The sequence below is a fragment of the Blennius ocellaris genome (assembly GCF_963422515.1).
Source record: "Blennius ocellaris genome assembly, chromosome: 18".
Taxonomy (NCBI): domain Eukaryota; kingdom Metazoa; phylum Chordata; class Actinopteri; order Blenniiformes; family Blenniidae; genus Blennius; species Blennius ocellaris.
This window is the reverse complement of record NC_137667.1, coordinates 8,233,764-8,250,840: the sequence shown is the minus strand read 5'-3', so window position 1 is coordinate 8,250,840 and position 17,077 is coordinate 8,233,764. Positions and strand designations below refer to the sequence as shown.

Here is a 17,077-nt window from a genome sequence, read left to right as displayed (position 1 = left end):
AGAAATCATCTTTTTACGAGGACAATCATCTTGAAAAAGCTGGACAGACAACACAGAACAACATTTACAATGGGGAGGGGAGGTGATATGTGCATGTGTGCAAACCTAGAAGGTCAATACCATGATGAAAGCATGTCAGCGCCTGTTGACGTGTGGCGCGAGACGCCAGCCACGATCACGCTCCGGAGTCAGGGCGCTTAGCCACTGCCCAGCATCTTTGTGGCGCGCTGGTTGGCCTCGTCAATCCTGGTCTTGTTGGAGTCAGCCTGGAGAGAGGGAGGGAAGGAGGGAGGGAGGAGTGGGTGAGGGTGAGGATTTGGTCTTTTGAAGGTGGTCAGTCTCGGACCGTGTATCTCTGCTTCCTTCTTTTAGCTCTTTGCAGTGACTTTATTAACCAGACACATTCAGACCGATCACACTTGCTCTGAGTTCATTGCACTGGTGTCAATCGGTGGCTTAGTTGACCAATTTAGTTCTGAGATTTAAATCTAAAATCATGGGACAGATTACACAGCCATCTTTGCCACGCGTGCGTACCTTCTCCATGATCCTGTCGATCTGGCGGTTCTGGGTGTCGATCTCGTTGCCCATGTCCAGGGCCATGTGGCGCAGGTTACCGATGATGCCGCCCACCTGCTCAAGGTTCTCATCCATCTCATTTTCCCGGGCATCGTCTGTTACCCTGAACACAAGAGGTTACGGAAGCAGAAAACATTAAATATCTTCAGAGAATCACGAAAGTCTGGAAGAGTGCAACATAATATAGTTTCAATAACCTAGGATTGGTTCGAGCGCTGGAGAAAGTGTTTTAAATAAGCATGGTGTAAAATAAAAGTTGTGCCTCATTTGTACATTAGGTGGCAGTGTTGGTCTACTTTATAGCCAGTCTGTCGTTTGTCTGGAGTTATGGCTCTTGTTTGGTAGAAGCACTAGCAGTAAGGATGGCTGTCATCGGTGTTTTACATATTTCTTTGGTGCCTCACTGAATGACTCAAGACACCATCTGGTGGCGCAAACTTGCATTGCGGGATGAAAAAAGCTGTCGCTAACTGGATAGTTTGCTGATTTTCTTAGATTTATCAGCCACATATAATTACATTTGATGACAAATGATGATCTATGAATATCTGAAATTAAAATCAAATATTACATATTTTATCTTTATCTATGTCGAAAAAATTATAATTATTTCTAAAAAATGTATTCTAGTTCTCTCATTGATGAGTTAAAACCAAAACGTTTGTGCCACAATCTGAGCTCTCATTGAGGTGGCTAATGTGGCTGTAGCAACCAAGATGCTAAGGCAATGGGATAAAAAGGAAAACGAAATATACTTTATGTCAAGTGGTTTGGATAAAGGAAACTTGATCAATGACGCTGTCATTTGTATCAGAGAGAAGACATTAGCGCAGATCTTACAATATAGAAATCAGCCTGTGACTGTTGGTTTGACTCAGACTTAGATTTGACTAGGATATACAGTGTTCTTAAGCTATCTGGAATAAATACTGTAGTTCTATATTTACAGTGCCGTATGGTATCAATAGGTTTGAAGGGAATACTAGTGGTTCGTAGAAAGACTCGGGCAAACCAGTTCTCTCATGGCTCATTTTAGCCATCAGCCAGCCAACCAATTGCCCCATTGCCTGTCTACTTGAAGTTTTGGGGGTTACCTACCTGCGGATGAAGCCTCCACTGATGGCCATCTGTTCACGCTCATCCACCACGCGGGCAGGCTGGCTGGCCACCACCCCGTCCTGGTTGTTCCCCCAGGCCTTGCTGGCGCCGCTCTTCATCCTGGCCGCCGACGGCAGCAATGCAGAGGACGAGGAGAGACAGTTAATCAGACGGCTTGACAGGACGACTCAACAATGACCTCAACCAGGCTGGTTTCCCATTAAACACTAGAAAGAGAGCCCTAGATTTGAGGTACGTCAATATCATATAAAGAGATGTATAGATGTATATCAGTATGTAGCATGATCAGTTGACACAGGTGTTAATTGGTTTCATGCATCCAGCACATAAATATATGGTGGGGACTAGACTAAGTCAAGCAAAGCATAGCAGGCATGGACTGGTTGGTAGTTTGGGGTACAGGCTCATTCTGCTATGTGTGTGATGTTATATCGTGCAGATATATAACATACTGTTCAGAATCAAGCAAGGCTTGTATGCTAAAGTCACAATTTGGCATCACATGCACTTGTTTTGAAATTACAAGATTTCGGATGACTCGGAGTGAGTGTACCCCCCCCCCCCCTTTTTTTTTTAACCAACCGACTCCTGCCGTGTGGCTATAATCCCTCCCCCCCCCCCCCCCCCCCCCCCCCACTCCCAACACTTAAATGTCCCGGTGTGACAGAGAACAGAGAAGAGACAAGCTTTTAGCAGACACACAACACAGAGTGTACAGGACCGTCACACTGTCAGGAGGGACGACGATCAATGCAGAGAACAAACTGCGAAAAAAAGACAAAAGAAAACAAAACAAGAAACTAGAGGGAGTCAATAGAGAGTAACACAGTGTTTAAATAGACCTTGACCTCATCAAACACCCCTCCCACCCTTGAGTTGATGATTTAAAGAAAATATTGCCACTATTTCCTCGGCCTTGTTGATCTGGGACGCCAGGTCGCGGTGAGCCGGTAAGTATTTGGACAATGACACACCCCGATGTTGAAACTGGTATCTATCTGCTTTTGTCTCGACGGCAGAGCTTGTACTGACAAATCCAGCTGTGCCAACACGATACGCAATCACCGCTCAGCCACACGGCTCTGTAAATGTCACCTCGCTGTGTCTCGCTCTCAAATCCGGCAACAAAACAGCGTGAGATTGATAGATAGAGCGCACATTTTGCACCTCTTCAGTTAACGCTGCCTCACTGTCGCCTCAATTTTGAGGCACGTTGGGTGGAAGCATCCAATCGGCAGTATCCCGTCGTTTCTTCACTGGCTTTACAATTTCGCTTCTGAGTTCTGTGTAACCTTGGAGAGCTGTGTAAATGTACTCTGTCCGTATCGGGGATGGCTCAGCCTCCACCAATGCTTTTATTAATAGAAATGGACTGAGGCAAGGCTTTACTGGGCTCTCTGTCCCCACTGACACACACCAGCGTGATAAACACAGAGTCCCTACCCTTTGTAGCATTTGCTCTATACCTCTGCTTTCTTCCCTGACATTGTTTCTCCCCTCCTTCGCCTTTTGCTTTCCCGCCATGGTATAATAGATGTGACGCACCTCGCTAATCAACTTTTGCCATGATTGAACTGAGATGATCTGATTAGATTCTGCGGAGAAATTCAACTCTCTGTCTCTCTCTCTCTCTCTCTCTCTGATTCATTCCTCGAGCGACCTACACAAGTCCACCAATCAGAAGAGAGAATATGAAGGCATTAAGTGCCCAAAAACCTGGAGTCAGCTAATTCTGACAGACATCCAGCCTGCTGAGGGGATTAAGGAACCCAGTGAGCTGCAGTCTCGCTTTCACCCCCATAGAAAACTGGATTTATTTATTTTTTTTGCCTCTCTGCCGTCGATCGACACGCGCTCCTGACCGGTTATCGTGCCGCGACGTGTCATGGCTGACCTACATGTGAGAGCTCCCCTCAGGAGTGAAGGAGCCCACACTATGTGCAGGATAAAAGTTCATTTAGCACAGCGCTCTGCAGGAGAGGTGGCACCACAGAGAAACTGCAGCAGGAATCACAGAGGGGGGAAAAAAAACAACAAGGCAAAGCTCTGAGCTGGAAAACCGCATGGAGGCTTGTAAAGACAAGCCAACCACGCGGTACATGCACCCGTTTTTTTTCTTTTCTTTTTTCTCCCCCCCCCCTCCAAACGTCTCCAACATGATCCCTTCAAAGATCACACTGCGCATGTGTTGTAACCCAGTTTCCAGCTCGCAGCGACACTGCAGATCACTCCTGTTTGTCTCTTTCTGCTTTCATCGTGTCATGCTGCCGTTTCTTTGTCCTCCCGTTGCTGCGTTCGCTGCCTTCTAACGTCTGACGGTTCTCTCGCTTTCCTTCTGCTCTTGTGTAACGTCTTTTTTGGTTTGTGTCTAATGAATTTTAAAGGAAACATTTGAACAGCTTTTACCACAACACCAGTTCCTCTGAATTGAAGACATTGTGTGAAATGTCAATTGAAAGGAAAAGCAGGGACGTGTTAACGCTTGAAAATAATCCAAAGACAACGTGAAAACTGTTTTAAAGAAGCAATTCACGTTTGAAAAGTTAAATGTCTTCCTAATATTGACCGACGTAAGATATCAGCTACTTTACACACAATTTCATCATTTATTCATATTTCCTAACGTGTGCATTGTTTCCAGTGGATTAGAGACAGGACTCTATTTACTGCAGGTCACATACAGAATGTAGTGTTCCCTCGCTGTTGCTTAAGAAAACCCTCCTTAAAGAAACATTTAACATATATAGAAGCATATAAAACATTGAAAAATGTTCACCATCACTGAGCTTCATTGATGTTGATCCTGATGCCATTTTTCCTCTTTAGCCAACAGCTTCAATTATTTCCCCCCCCTCAAAAAAAAAATCACTATAAACTTTTAATGTTCAGACTTTTTATCAACTTGACCCTAATCCATCTTAAGTCTATCTGGTTTACACAGTTTACCTGTGGTTCATTTAGAAACGTTTCTGATTTGCATGACACAACTAGATCTGCTTCTTGGAAGCAGTTTCAAACATTTGCTTTCAGTCATATGATATTTTGGCCCAACATTTTTTTCAATGCCGTTTCAACATCTTATGTACCCAATTGACCCCCCGCCTCTATTGGTCCGATCTAAAGAACAAAGGAAACCGCTCATCCTCGTCATCAACATCATCCTCATTGTTCACATCATGATCTTTGCATCATCACGTGCAGCATTGTTATATGAGTTGCATCGTCATGCATGCATGAGCATTCCGAGGGTCATGCTCGCCAGTCATTCCATTCCATTGGCGCTCATGGCTTTTCAAAAAGATGGCGGTGGGGAGGGGAGGGGGGGGGACAGGAGGCGGAGCCTGCGAAAGAAGGTGAGGATCTACTGGATGCTAGAGCGGCGCGGTGGTGGTAGAGGTCATGCAGAGATGAGGAGAAGTGTCAAACAGTCCTGGACCAGGCTCGCCGGAGACATTTTGGAACTGAGATTAGCACTTTAAAAAAAAAAAGATTTCCCCCCCAGCTGAGGTCAAGCACACGTGGAGGTGATCTCAGTACCAAGATGCCTCAGGAGCCCCAGCCCTGCTCTTTTTCTTGGCTGAATCTCGCTGTTTTTAAAATATATAGATTTTGGAAGACCAGCAGCTGCAGTCATGGCATTGTAGAAGTCCCATCAGCGCTGAGAGACAAGACTCTCTCAACGTATCAAGAGATCCTTCTACAACAGCCAAACCTGAATGTAAATGACTCCTGTTATAAAGATGTTTGGAGAAGTGGAAGCTTGCGAGAATGAGGGCACTTTGAGAAGGGCACTTGGCAGAAGGGTGTTAAAAAGAGGCACTTATGGATGAACCATGGCCTCGGCAGAGTGGAGGAGGGATTCTAGTACGTGGAGGACTGGACTCTCCGACCCTGGGTGTCAGAAACCTACTTGCACAAGTCTGCACGGACTGTGCAAAATGAGACATTGGAGTATTAATGGGAAGTGGTGCAACTTCTCAGGCACTGATTCAGACTGACGCACCACCAGTTTCAGAGCTTTAAATTCAGGGGATGTTGGTATGTTTGGAGGCCAACCCAGTGAAGAAGGCACTAAAAAAAAATAATATATATATATATACCCAAGGCGGCTGCATGTGCCTGCAGTTTCCCACAATATGTGTACAAGTAGTATCTCAAATCGCATTAAAGTCGAACTGAAATACCCCATTGGAAATGACCTTTTTTTGCATTTTGTTTGAACACTTTGGCAGTATTAGTCTGTGTGATTCCAAGGAATTTTTTTGACAGTTTAATGTGTGTTCAGCACTGCGCTCTGAGTCGTCTTCGGGGGTTGCACTGATCTTTATTCTGCTCTTCTGTGTTGTGGCTCCTCGGAGCCGAGGTGTTGCGGCGGTTTGGCCGTTTGCCACCGTCACGTCTGAACCGAACGGACTGCGGAACGCCGTCACCAGCTCCACCTGTTTGCTGCTCTAACGTGTGACAAACGCAGCCGCCCGATGTGTGCGAGCTGCCAGCGACTCAACGCGCAAACAATAACGTCTTCAGGGAATCTCGGCAAAGTGCCGGGATTTATTGACATTGTATCGCTGTAGAATTGTCACAACATGTGCCCCGCGCGAAAACTTCTGCCTCATGAGGATTGTTCCAACAGTGACCTCACTCTTGCCCCTAATTTAAGTTGTGTTTATTTATTTTTTTTGTGGCTTTTTTTGCCAGGATGGATTATGATGGAGCTTTATAAGACATGATCCTTGTTAAATTGTTCTGTTGAAAAAGGACATTTTTAATCACATTAGAGTTCTTAATTGGCACAATTAACAGAAAACTAATAGGAAAAACAACAACCGAGAATCCGATTTCAGTTCGACTTTAAGAATGCAGTTTGTGTTTGTAAGTATGAGGGGGGGATTCGGATGAAGTGCCAGAGTCGGAGTGCATTTGCAGCTTGAGCAGAGCGAACAATTGGCTGATGGCCATCGTGATGTCACTTCTACCTCAGTTCTCATCATCATCATAATCATCAACATCATCATCATCATCATCATCGTTTGATTAGTTAGATAATCGATTGGTATCGTTTGAATGGCAGGCAGGCAGGCAGGCAAGCAGCACCTACTTGTTACATGGACAGGAGCAAAGACCACAGAATTTCCCTAGATCGTTCAAATTCTTTTCTGCATCCTTCATGTCCTTATTGATTTGGTCCATTCCCTCCTCGATGCGCTCCAGTTGCTCTGATTAAACAAAAGTCATTTTTCCCCCACAGAACGAAGCACGAGAAAGAGAGATAAAGAGAGGACAAAGGAGAGAAGACAAAAACTTCAGACACTCACTATGACGAAAGAAAGTAAAACAAAAAAGAAAATCAAAAATCAAAAAAAAAAAAAAAAAAAAAAAAAAGGGAAAAACTGGACGCCACCACATATGTAGAAAAAAAACAAAAACCTTTGGGGCACATTGTCAGTACCTACTTGTTACATGGACATATGAAAAGCCCACAGCATTTCCCTAAATCTTTTAAATTTTTCTCGGCTTCCTTCATGTCTTGGTTGATATGGTTCATGCCATCTTCGACACGATCGAGTTGCTCTGGTCAGGACAAAGGATGACAGTAGTGGAATGAATTTCATTGACTGATCCACAGAAATATGAATTATGATGAGCAGCAACTGAGCCGTGTGTGTGTGTGTGTGTGTGTGTGTGTGTGTGTGTGTGTGTGTGTGTGTGTGTGTGTGTGTGTGTGTGTGTGTGTGTGTGTGTGTGTGAGTGAGTGAGTGAGCGCGTGTGTGAGTGAGATCAAAACTAATAGATGTTTCTGCTGAGTGCATCGACTCGGTGGAGTAAAATACAATTACGTGCACTTGAGCAGATTTTCAGTCTAAAAATGGGCTGAAAAAGCCTCTAAGATCAGATCATGACAGGGACTACAGTTCCTCAATTTGGTGAATTGGGTTTTTATTGCAAATCTTTCAACAAGGATGTTAAAGAAGCAGTGCGACAGTCTCAGAATGAGTTTTTCCACTTTCTTAAATGAGCAGATCAAGACAACTCTCAAACAATGGCGCTACTGTTCGGAGCTCATTAGCTTAGCATCAGGTGAACCTGGAACTAGATTGAGAGCTGCAGGCTGCTGTTAGAGACAACTTGTCATCATGTCTTATTCACGCACCTCCTAAATCACTTTATGCATGGTTTGCACTCACTTTTATACCTACTTAAGCCCAATACCGACATAATACTTAATTCATGTGTGCAACTCTGTCACACACATTACAAATAGTGAAATAGAAAACACAAATAGTTGTTTTAGTTAATGTCCAACAAGAATTTTTTATTTTACAAAGATCTGTAGCAACCAACCACATACATTTTTTTTAGCTATTTGATGAGTGAACTTTCTTCTACAGTAAGTGACGGTGCATTTTTGCAAGAGATAAACACTCGGGTACAAGCCATCTGCTAGCAGACCTGCAGCACTGACATGAGGGTTTTATTGCTCACACATTCTCTAAGTTTATACAACAAAGCTCATTTTCAGGATTCCTCTGTCGCATTTCATTGTGAGATTACACCACCTTAATTTAAGACCTTTGATAAATGTGCTGTTTTTTTGTTGTTGACTTAAAACCATTTAATGCATCGTGCATCAGTGGCAGATCTTACGACATGGTCCTTTTTAAAAAAATTAATTTTTAACACTTAGATCTTCTAATTTGATGTCTTCCGAAGAAATATTATTACTGCTAAGATTTCAACATTGTTTATTGTTATGATGATGCTTGTGCAGCTCATCCATCGATGGTAATAGCGGCTGGAATCATTCAGATGTTACAGGAACTGACACAAAAAGCCAGCTGGTCTGGGCGGTCTGTGGATCAAATGATGGACTCAACCTATTTCCCCTTTTTCTCGGACATCTCAGAGGAACCGTTGGGCTCGTGAAGTATTGCGTGGTGCCTTTTGGATGTGCTGAGTGAGGAAAATAGCTGGGATTTATATTTGGCGTCACCAGAAGCAAAGCAACTCCTGTTTTTGATAAGTGTGATCGATTGCAGAGATACACGCTGACTGCCTGCAGCAGGGTCAATAAACGAGGGGTCAGAGGTGGCCTCAGTGTGTCCAGTCAGCCGATATGATTGGTTTTGGAATAGTGGCGTCGCAGTGGGTGAGTGGATGTTCAGCGCAGCGTTTTTCTCGCGTCCGCTTGAACGACTGTGCTCATTAAAGACCGTGGACTGTACAGATAAGGGAGTGGCTGTAGATTTTTGTCATTACTCGGAAATTCGATCGCTCAAGTCCTGAATCAGTTCATTCTGGAAGGTTATCCAACTCTCCCCAGACCTGTTTGAGCTTCAAGGCCTCTTTAGGAATCATTTCAAGGAACAATATTTGTCATGGTTGTTCTAAATTCCCCATGAAATAACTTAAACAGGCCGGCTGACTCATTTTATAGATATTTCCATTGACAGATTTGTCGAGTCTGCTCCCTCTTTGAAGATGCAGTGAGTCCAGTTGGTACAAAGTCGACCTCTTCCAGTTTATTTCTAATCCCAAAATCCCATTATTGTGTTACTACTTTCACAGGTAAAGGGAGGAAGAGAACAACTTAAACCACTTTTTAAACTGATATCATTGGAAATACTTTGAAATTACTCTATGAATAAAGGTAGTTTAAGATGTTAAATATCAAAAACTGATTTTATTAACTAATTTAATTTGGGTTTGAGAGTGTATTGTTGCTCATCTCTAAGCCTGTGGACTGCTACTTGTGCCTCCCATCAGATTTGACCGATTATAAATTAGAGACATGGTTTTGTGCAAATGATTGACTCAGTCAACAGCTGGTTCACTGGAACAAAACAATTTTATGATGATCATAAAAATTCCCAGTTTACAAGATGCTTTGACTCCGTTTAATGAGATTGTCATGTGGCTGAGATCCAGAAAAGCGGCGGGATTGATGTTCCTAAACTCAACTTCTGTGTTGTCTCTTGGTCTTTTCAAAGAGTTAAATTCAAAACTCCATTCAATTGTGATATGAAACATGGAGATCGATGCAGCTGCTGTATGTTTAGCCCACTTGCTCTCGTTCCTCCACCTGACTGACGCGTTAAACTTGGAAATATCATAAAAACATTTGGAAAAACAAATTATGAGCAGAGCACTGTGCACATAAAGTTAGTGCATTATCATATGATCAAATTTGAGTGATTTGCGCTTATATAACACTTTTTAAAATCATATTCTATTTTGTAAAAGGCACATAATGGTGTTTTACAGTGACACATTAATACACAATAATTGTAGTTTGTCAATAGTTCTGTAAGGAGTTGAAGTGATTGCAACAGACATTGTTGAATTTTGTTTACTTCTAGATTGTTTCTGTAGGAGGTTTCTGGAGTCATAGTTCGGCATAAAGTTTGCATAAACGGTTGAGAAGCTGGCGTCTGTTGCCCTGCGCATCACGTCCACAGATTTTACATTCCAGATTATATAAGCGTTAAGTGCAGTTTTCCTGCTTTTGTGTGGATTGGGAGACGTGTGCATGTCCACATGGACGAGTGAGAGTTGTGTTTGCATGGTTTATTTCCAGGTCTCTCTCTGTCCTGTGCTTGAACACACATATGCAGGAAAACCTCACTTATGCAACAAACAACCACAGTGAATCTGAGTCTGTTTACATTAGAAAAATCTGCTGGAAACAATGTAAAACTTTACGTTTTTGTTTCAGAAAAACTGCAAAAAAAGGCCGCAGTTTGCATGCCGGACCACTAGTTGGGGATGTTTGTTGATTTTGTAATGCATGTGTGCAGAGAACAGTATAATATAAAAGTTCCTTTCAGCTGTGCTTGAAGACCCACTCAGTGTCTGCGCTTTGTAAAGTGTCTCTGCTCATGCAGATGATGTCGTATTGCTACACTTTAGTGGAAAAGTGCAGCTAAACAAAGACTCTGGAACCTCTCATGGTTGCTACTCTAAATTTAGACACACATGTAGAAAATCTTTCGATTTCAACCACAGTGCAAGTACTGTTGATTTTCAGAAAACTTTCCTTGCTCATGGACGTTTCAAGAATGTTCCAGTCTCAGCATATAAGACAACCAAAAATTATGCGAAATGTTTATCTGATTTGGAAAACAGTCAAAATAATGAATAATTTCAATGTTTTTAGGTTCAAAAAGTTGATTAGATTTCAAAAATAATTACGCTTTTTAACCTTAATCTTCCTCACAAGGGGTATAACTGTATATATGAATAGACAGGTTGAGGAAACGATAAAAAAAAAAAACCTTTACTAAAGTGACTCCTGACCAGAGCTGTGTGTGTGTTTATGTGGCTTTTACAGCACAAACAGATCTGAGGAGAGTCTGGAAATGACACTGGCAAAAACTACCCCAGAGATAATCTTGTTCACCCAGCACAGCGAGCAGAGCTGTGCAAGCTGGAGGCTTTTGGCACTTAATATTCTCCATGGGATCTGTTCATGTTTTGGCACTTTTGAAGTCTCCTTTCACTGTCACTCTTGGGTAACAAACAATACAAATTAAAAAAAAAAGAAAAAAAGAAAAGCTGCTGGCAAATGAAAAGCAGTTAGGCAAATCAAAATGTAAAAAAAGAAGAAAGGAGAAAATGTTAGCCAAATGAAACACAAGTTAAAAGAAGCTGAAAGAAAGAAAATGTCCCCAAAGTTAAATGTGCACCCTTCACCGTGTTAAAAATAAACCATGTTAAATCAAACCCAGGAAAAAAAAAATCACTTTAAAACAAAAATCTAGAGAAAAAAAAATGAAATCATTTAGCAGTTAAATAAAAACAAGCAACAATTCAAGCATTCACAAAAGCGTTTTTTTCCTGTTTTTTTTTTCTTTGAAACGATTAATGCAGCTACGAATATTCATGTGTCGCTGACAGTGTGTGACTATCATCATGATTTACTGAATCTTCTTTACACCAACACAGATAGTTGTGAACAGCTCAGTTATTCCTCCGACATCACAGACTTACCTCCCTGCTCGTCCAGCATGACCAGAGTCCTGATGCCAGCATCTTTGCTCTACTCCACAAAACACAAGCAAGAGGAGGAGGAGGAGGGAGGGCGAGGAAGAGGGGAAGATAGGTGGATGCAGAGGGGGGGGGGAGGAAGATAAAATGAAACAGAGGTCAGCAATGAACAGTCGTGGTAGGAGAACTGGAAACATGCATCCTAATACAACTTGTGTTGATAATTGCAATCACTGACAATAAACATGTAAGGGATTAAGTGATCCGTAAAGCATAAACTGTAAGCAGGAGAGTTAAAAACAAACACATTTGCAACACTTACATTTCTGACTGCATAATGCATCATAGCCACAAACACAACTTAAAATCTGCAGAGAGCCAAACATTTTTTTTCAGTATTTCATCTCTACCATCTTGGCAGGTTATTGATTAAAACATGAAAATAGAGGTTAACAATACGAACACGAACAAAGTCTTTGTTTTCTCAGTGCAGGATCAAACACTGAGGCGCTCTGATGGAACGTGCGTCACTGTGACTTCCAACTTCTTTTCCTCCTTCCCTTGAGATTTTAAATAGCGCTATTCTGTGAGCCTTCATATTTTCATTTCATTGGCGAGCCGAGCCTGCCCGAGTCTCCAGCCGTGAAGCTTTTCATGACAGTTCGGCTGAACGGCGGCCCTGTAACTGAGTCTGAGGAGGGACGGGATGGAGACGCTCGTATAAGCACTAAGATGTGGCACCTGGCTCACACTGATAGGCACAAATGAGATTAACGCACACGCGTGCGCACACACACACACACACACACACACACACACACACACACACACACACACACACACACACACACACACACACACACATCTACTTTTGCAGGCAAGGATGCGTACGTACACATCATTATACGCTCCCTCTTGCTTCCTCAGCAGATTTGGGAGGAGAAGCTACACTGACACGAGAGGGGAGCAATAAGGAAACGGGGGTATGAATTATTCTGTAACTCGGTAAGCTTCTGTCCTGGAGAAATCCCAAATGTGTCCCCGAGGAAAAACCCAGTAATAACGAAGCAGGATCCCTCACAGGAACGCCTCTGAATCAAACTGAGCTGCAGGATTTGTGTTTATGAAGATTGAAGTAATTTGACAGGTTAAAGTTTGGCAGAAAAAGATATTTACTTTAATATTAAAGTATTACATACATATGAAATGAGTGCAAGTTAGGAATATACTTTTTCCCATTATTCTCAGAATAATCTTACCTTTCAAAAGACTGAGGAAAAATTAGGAAATTACATGCTTTTATGGACAATTTTGTAAAATTGGCTTCTTACACGGTAAGCGTGAAACACTTACAGGAGACAGAAAAGTTGATTTATTGACTTTTGAATTAAAGAGTCAACATAAAACACATTATATGGTTATTCTTGGTTATTTTTTTCTGATTTGTTCAGGTTGTTATTCACAGAACTACTGAATAGGTTTGTAATAAAGACTTTTTTTTCATTACATGTGTAAAACAGCAAATTAATACAATAAAGTAATGCTTATGTTGGTAGATTGAACTGTAGTTGTTTCATTTATTCAACATATTAAGGATAGATAGATAGATAGATAGATAGATAGATAGATAGCAAATATTTTATTATAATACTATACCTATTTTTGCTTTTACTTCATAGAAATCCAGCCATATTTGCATATTAGTACATTATAGGTCGCAGTTTTTACAGTTCAATAGTATTTTTTAATGTTAAAGGAGAAAACGTAATACAATAATGGATCAATTATCTAATGACAATACTGGTATGTTATGATTTTAGGGGATCTATTACATTGAAAAAGGCCCAAATTATTACATTATTGGCAGGTATTTGGCCTGGTTGTATCATTAGTTGGTACAGGGTTGCTTCATTCTCTATCTGTTCTTTTTTTTTGGACTAAAGAGTTGATAACAAATGCAGGTAAAGTGTTAATGCTTCTCAGTTAAACGCACAAAGAATAAACTGGACGGTCGGCTTCATGTGAGCAGAAGCAATTCAATGAAGAAGAGCAGAAATGAGCGGGTTCAGTTACGTAACACTATGATGTACCGTCTTGCTCACTTCCTCCATTTTGTTCCTCTGCAATGTGTCCAGCTGGATGTTTCCACTCGCTGCGATAATTTTTTTTTTAAACACTCCTAAATTCCTCCATCTCTCTGGCCATCTGCAGTAAACTTTCTCCTCCCGCTCCTCCTCCTCCTCCTCCTCCTCGCCTGCGGTGCAGTTGCAGGGTGGAGCTGCTCGCTGAGATACGCAGACTGATGATCAATATGACCTTGAGAGACGCACTGGGTATCTCCACCCCCCCCACCCCCTGCCCTCCATACATCGCCCTCCCTCCAGTCCACCTCGCTCCTGCCAGTTGCCGTCATCGCTCCCAGTCGATCACAGTTTTATTTATTGCCATGAATGTTGCATGAGCGTGTGACAATCTACTGAGCGTGATGTCAGCTCGCTTCCTGTAAAGTGCCATTAATGCATCACTCAGTCGACTCACGGCTCCCTCAGTCATGCCCGGCGGCACTAATGGATTCAAGCACTTAGATGAAAAAACAATGTTATGTATATCACAGCCACGTCAAGAACCCAGATATAAGATGATCGCCCGGCTTTATAGGTACGGGGGTCTGCAGTTTTCTTATGTCATCATTAGGTTTTCCCAGGAAGACGTCAACATCACAAACCAATCCTTTTTTCTTTTTTTTTTCTTTTCACCAATTAACCTCAAAGGTATGTTTTGGGACTGTGGTGGGACACTAGAACACCGGTACCCAGAGAACACTGACTCACAAACTCTACACATAAAAGCCCAGCCTGGATTCGAACCCACAACCTTCGCACGATGTGGCTAACTGCTAAAGCAATTTTGGCTCATCTGGGGAAAACATCTAATTTCCAAGTAAGAAATGTGACAATCCAAGCGGCAACTCAACCTTAACAAAATGTTACAATGGAAGAATAAATAAATCCACGCAACTAAATATTGTTTGCTAATAGGACCTGTCATATTGATTTTAAAATAAGTAACAGATTGTTTTTCAATTTAGCTCAAAGTTGCTGGTTAGCCAGGTAACCCTAGTTTCTGTCACACTTCTTCCTCCCTCCATTGTATATTCATTTCCTTACACCCGATCTCTGAAATTGTGATTTTTTTTTTTTACAGCAGTGATTAACCTGAAGGATTGAGAGTATCGTGGATTTTTCTTACCTCTTCCACCAGCTGCAGCATACGACGAGTACTCTCCAGTGACTGTGGGGAAACAAAAAGTACAGTTAGTTTCTCTGCGTTGGGATTTTCTGCAAAATCAGTGTCAATCGAATTGTGCAGGGTTTCACACAAAAACAACACAATCTCTTTCATGCCTGTTCAGCCGCGCTCCCGTGTGACCAGACGGGTTGATGTGAGCAATTAGCAGGACAGAAAGTAATCAATGCTCGATGTTTATCGACACAGTTTCAACTGAGGCTCACAGACAGACAGTCTGAGGTCTCAGCCCTCAATATAATAAGATAAACAAACAGCCGATTAGGGAACATGCTGGTAGTGATTAGGATTTGGGATCGCATGTTTCATTAGCGAACGCACCTGCAATCTAAGCATAAAAAAATCGACAGCTCTGCCAATGAAAATAATTACACCTTCACGATCAAAGCAGGCTTTGATGCCCCCCGACCATCCAGCCCGGGGGAGGCCTATCATTAGTACGTGCTCTGACAGATAGGCAACATCTCTGTCTGGACACAGCGCAGCCATCTTTTCCTCTTCCTCCTCATTCGGATTCATTCGTCACTGCATGTGTTCTGTAATCCCTCGCTGTTCTTTCTGTCAAACAGAATCCACTCTTTCACTGATATTTCAGCTCTCGTCTGCAAGTTTTGCGACGCGGGCCGCCGAGACATTGTCGTCTCTCCGTGACTGTTAGTGCAACAGAGGCGAAAAGTGTTATTCCGGTGCCGCCATTTTGTGCATGCCTTATGTATGCGCGCGTGTGCGTGTGTGTGTGTGTGTGTGTGTGTGTGTGTGTCTGTGCGTATTTAATATTCTGCTCAGCTGTGCCACTGTGAGTCATATGTGGAGCTGGAGGGGTGTGGGATGATCTGCTCTGGGCCATGACGGTCTTTTGCTCTTGCTTTTTTTTTTTTTTTTGCTGGCAATGAGACACACACACACACACACACACACACACACACACACACACACACACACACACACACACACACACACACACACACACACACACACACACACACACACACACACACACACACACACACACGCTTGGGGATGTTACGTAAAGTCTTGTCCAGGTTGTGGTCTCGATCACTTGCTCACATGGACACAAACAGACACATGCAAATGTGCGCAGGCCGATTCAAACATGTTAATGTACAGTTTGTCTCTGCAGAGCTGCTTTTGTTGCAGATAGAACTAATTTGAGGTCCTGTTATAAGATAAAGTCTGACGTGACGTGAATATGGATGATCTTCGCAAAGATCACTGTGATCTTGTTGGTATTGTGGAACTCTGTCAGAGGTGCGTTTTATTATTCCTTATTCAAAAGGTTCATCATGAATCTCTTTGGGCGATGCAAATGAAACTGGCTACTGTCTCTTTAAAGGCCAGCCCACTTTTTTTCTGAATGACCAACTCCCAGAAAATGTATTTCTCAACAAATAAAGGATTTGACTTGAGGTCCACAATGGAAGGATTGTAATTTGACATCAGCCTCAGTGCGATACGTTGGAATGTGCCGCTTCTGGACCAAATGGCCATATACTGTATGGAAACTGTGACCTGCTTGTGTCAGCTTGTGCAAACTTAATGTTCACAGGAGTCTAAAATAACTCAAACATGGAGTCGACATGAACATTTTCGTTTGCCTTTAAAATGTTGCAACTTGAACCTTTCTCTTGCGATCGTGTGTTTTTTCATTTGTTTACGTCCCGTCGCCCGATGCAGCGAACGTGTGGTTCTCACCTCATCGGCCAGCTGGTCGGCGCGCTGCTGCATGTCTGACAGCTCATTGCGCATGTCCGCGTCATCTGCCATGGCTGCTGGATGTGGGGGGTGGAGAAGGTCTCCAACAGGGAAGAGAAGATCCTAGTGGGAATCCGGGGAGGGCTGAAAGAGAGACGAGGGAGAACATAAACAAAAACAAAACTGTGAATCCTCTATAGGATGCCGAGCTGGAGCGGAATCCTCTCAGGCATTGATGCTCTCAGTGATAACACAGCTGGCGTGACATCAAAAAACATGTTGTGATCACGTCCGGGATCCAAACCAACGTTTCACATTTGCATGATCTCGTCTGTGTATCTCTCACAACGACTGGCAGAAGAAAGAAACGGAGAGG

General features: G+C 42.6%; 1 protein-coding gene across 2 annotated transcripts; it reads right to left on the bottom strand.

Annotated features, from left to right (window-relative positions):
- Positions 1-197: 197 nt before the first annotated feature.
- On the bottom strand, positions 198-16,773 carry snap25a (synaptosome associated protein 25a; the record flags this gene model as incomplete). 2 transcript variants are annotated; one of them, XM_080514278.1, is made up of 7 exons in its annotated part: positions 198-266; positions 538-682; positions 1,678-1,797; positions 7,152-7,269; positions 11,686-11,734; positions 14,932-14,973; positions 16,702-16,773. In XM_080514278.1, the coding sequence occupies 7 exons, from the start codon at positions 16,771-16,773 to the stop codon at positions 198-200; spliced, it is 615 nt and encodes a 204-aa protein (XP_080370404.1). The 2 variants fall into 2 exon arrangements, with proteins under 2 accessions (XP_080370404.1, XP_080370403.1); XM_080514277.1 differs by lacking the exon at positions 7,152-7,269 and adding an exon at positions 6,797-6,914.
- Between the last annotated feature and the right edge of the window lie 304 nt (positions 16,774-17,077).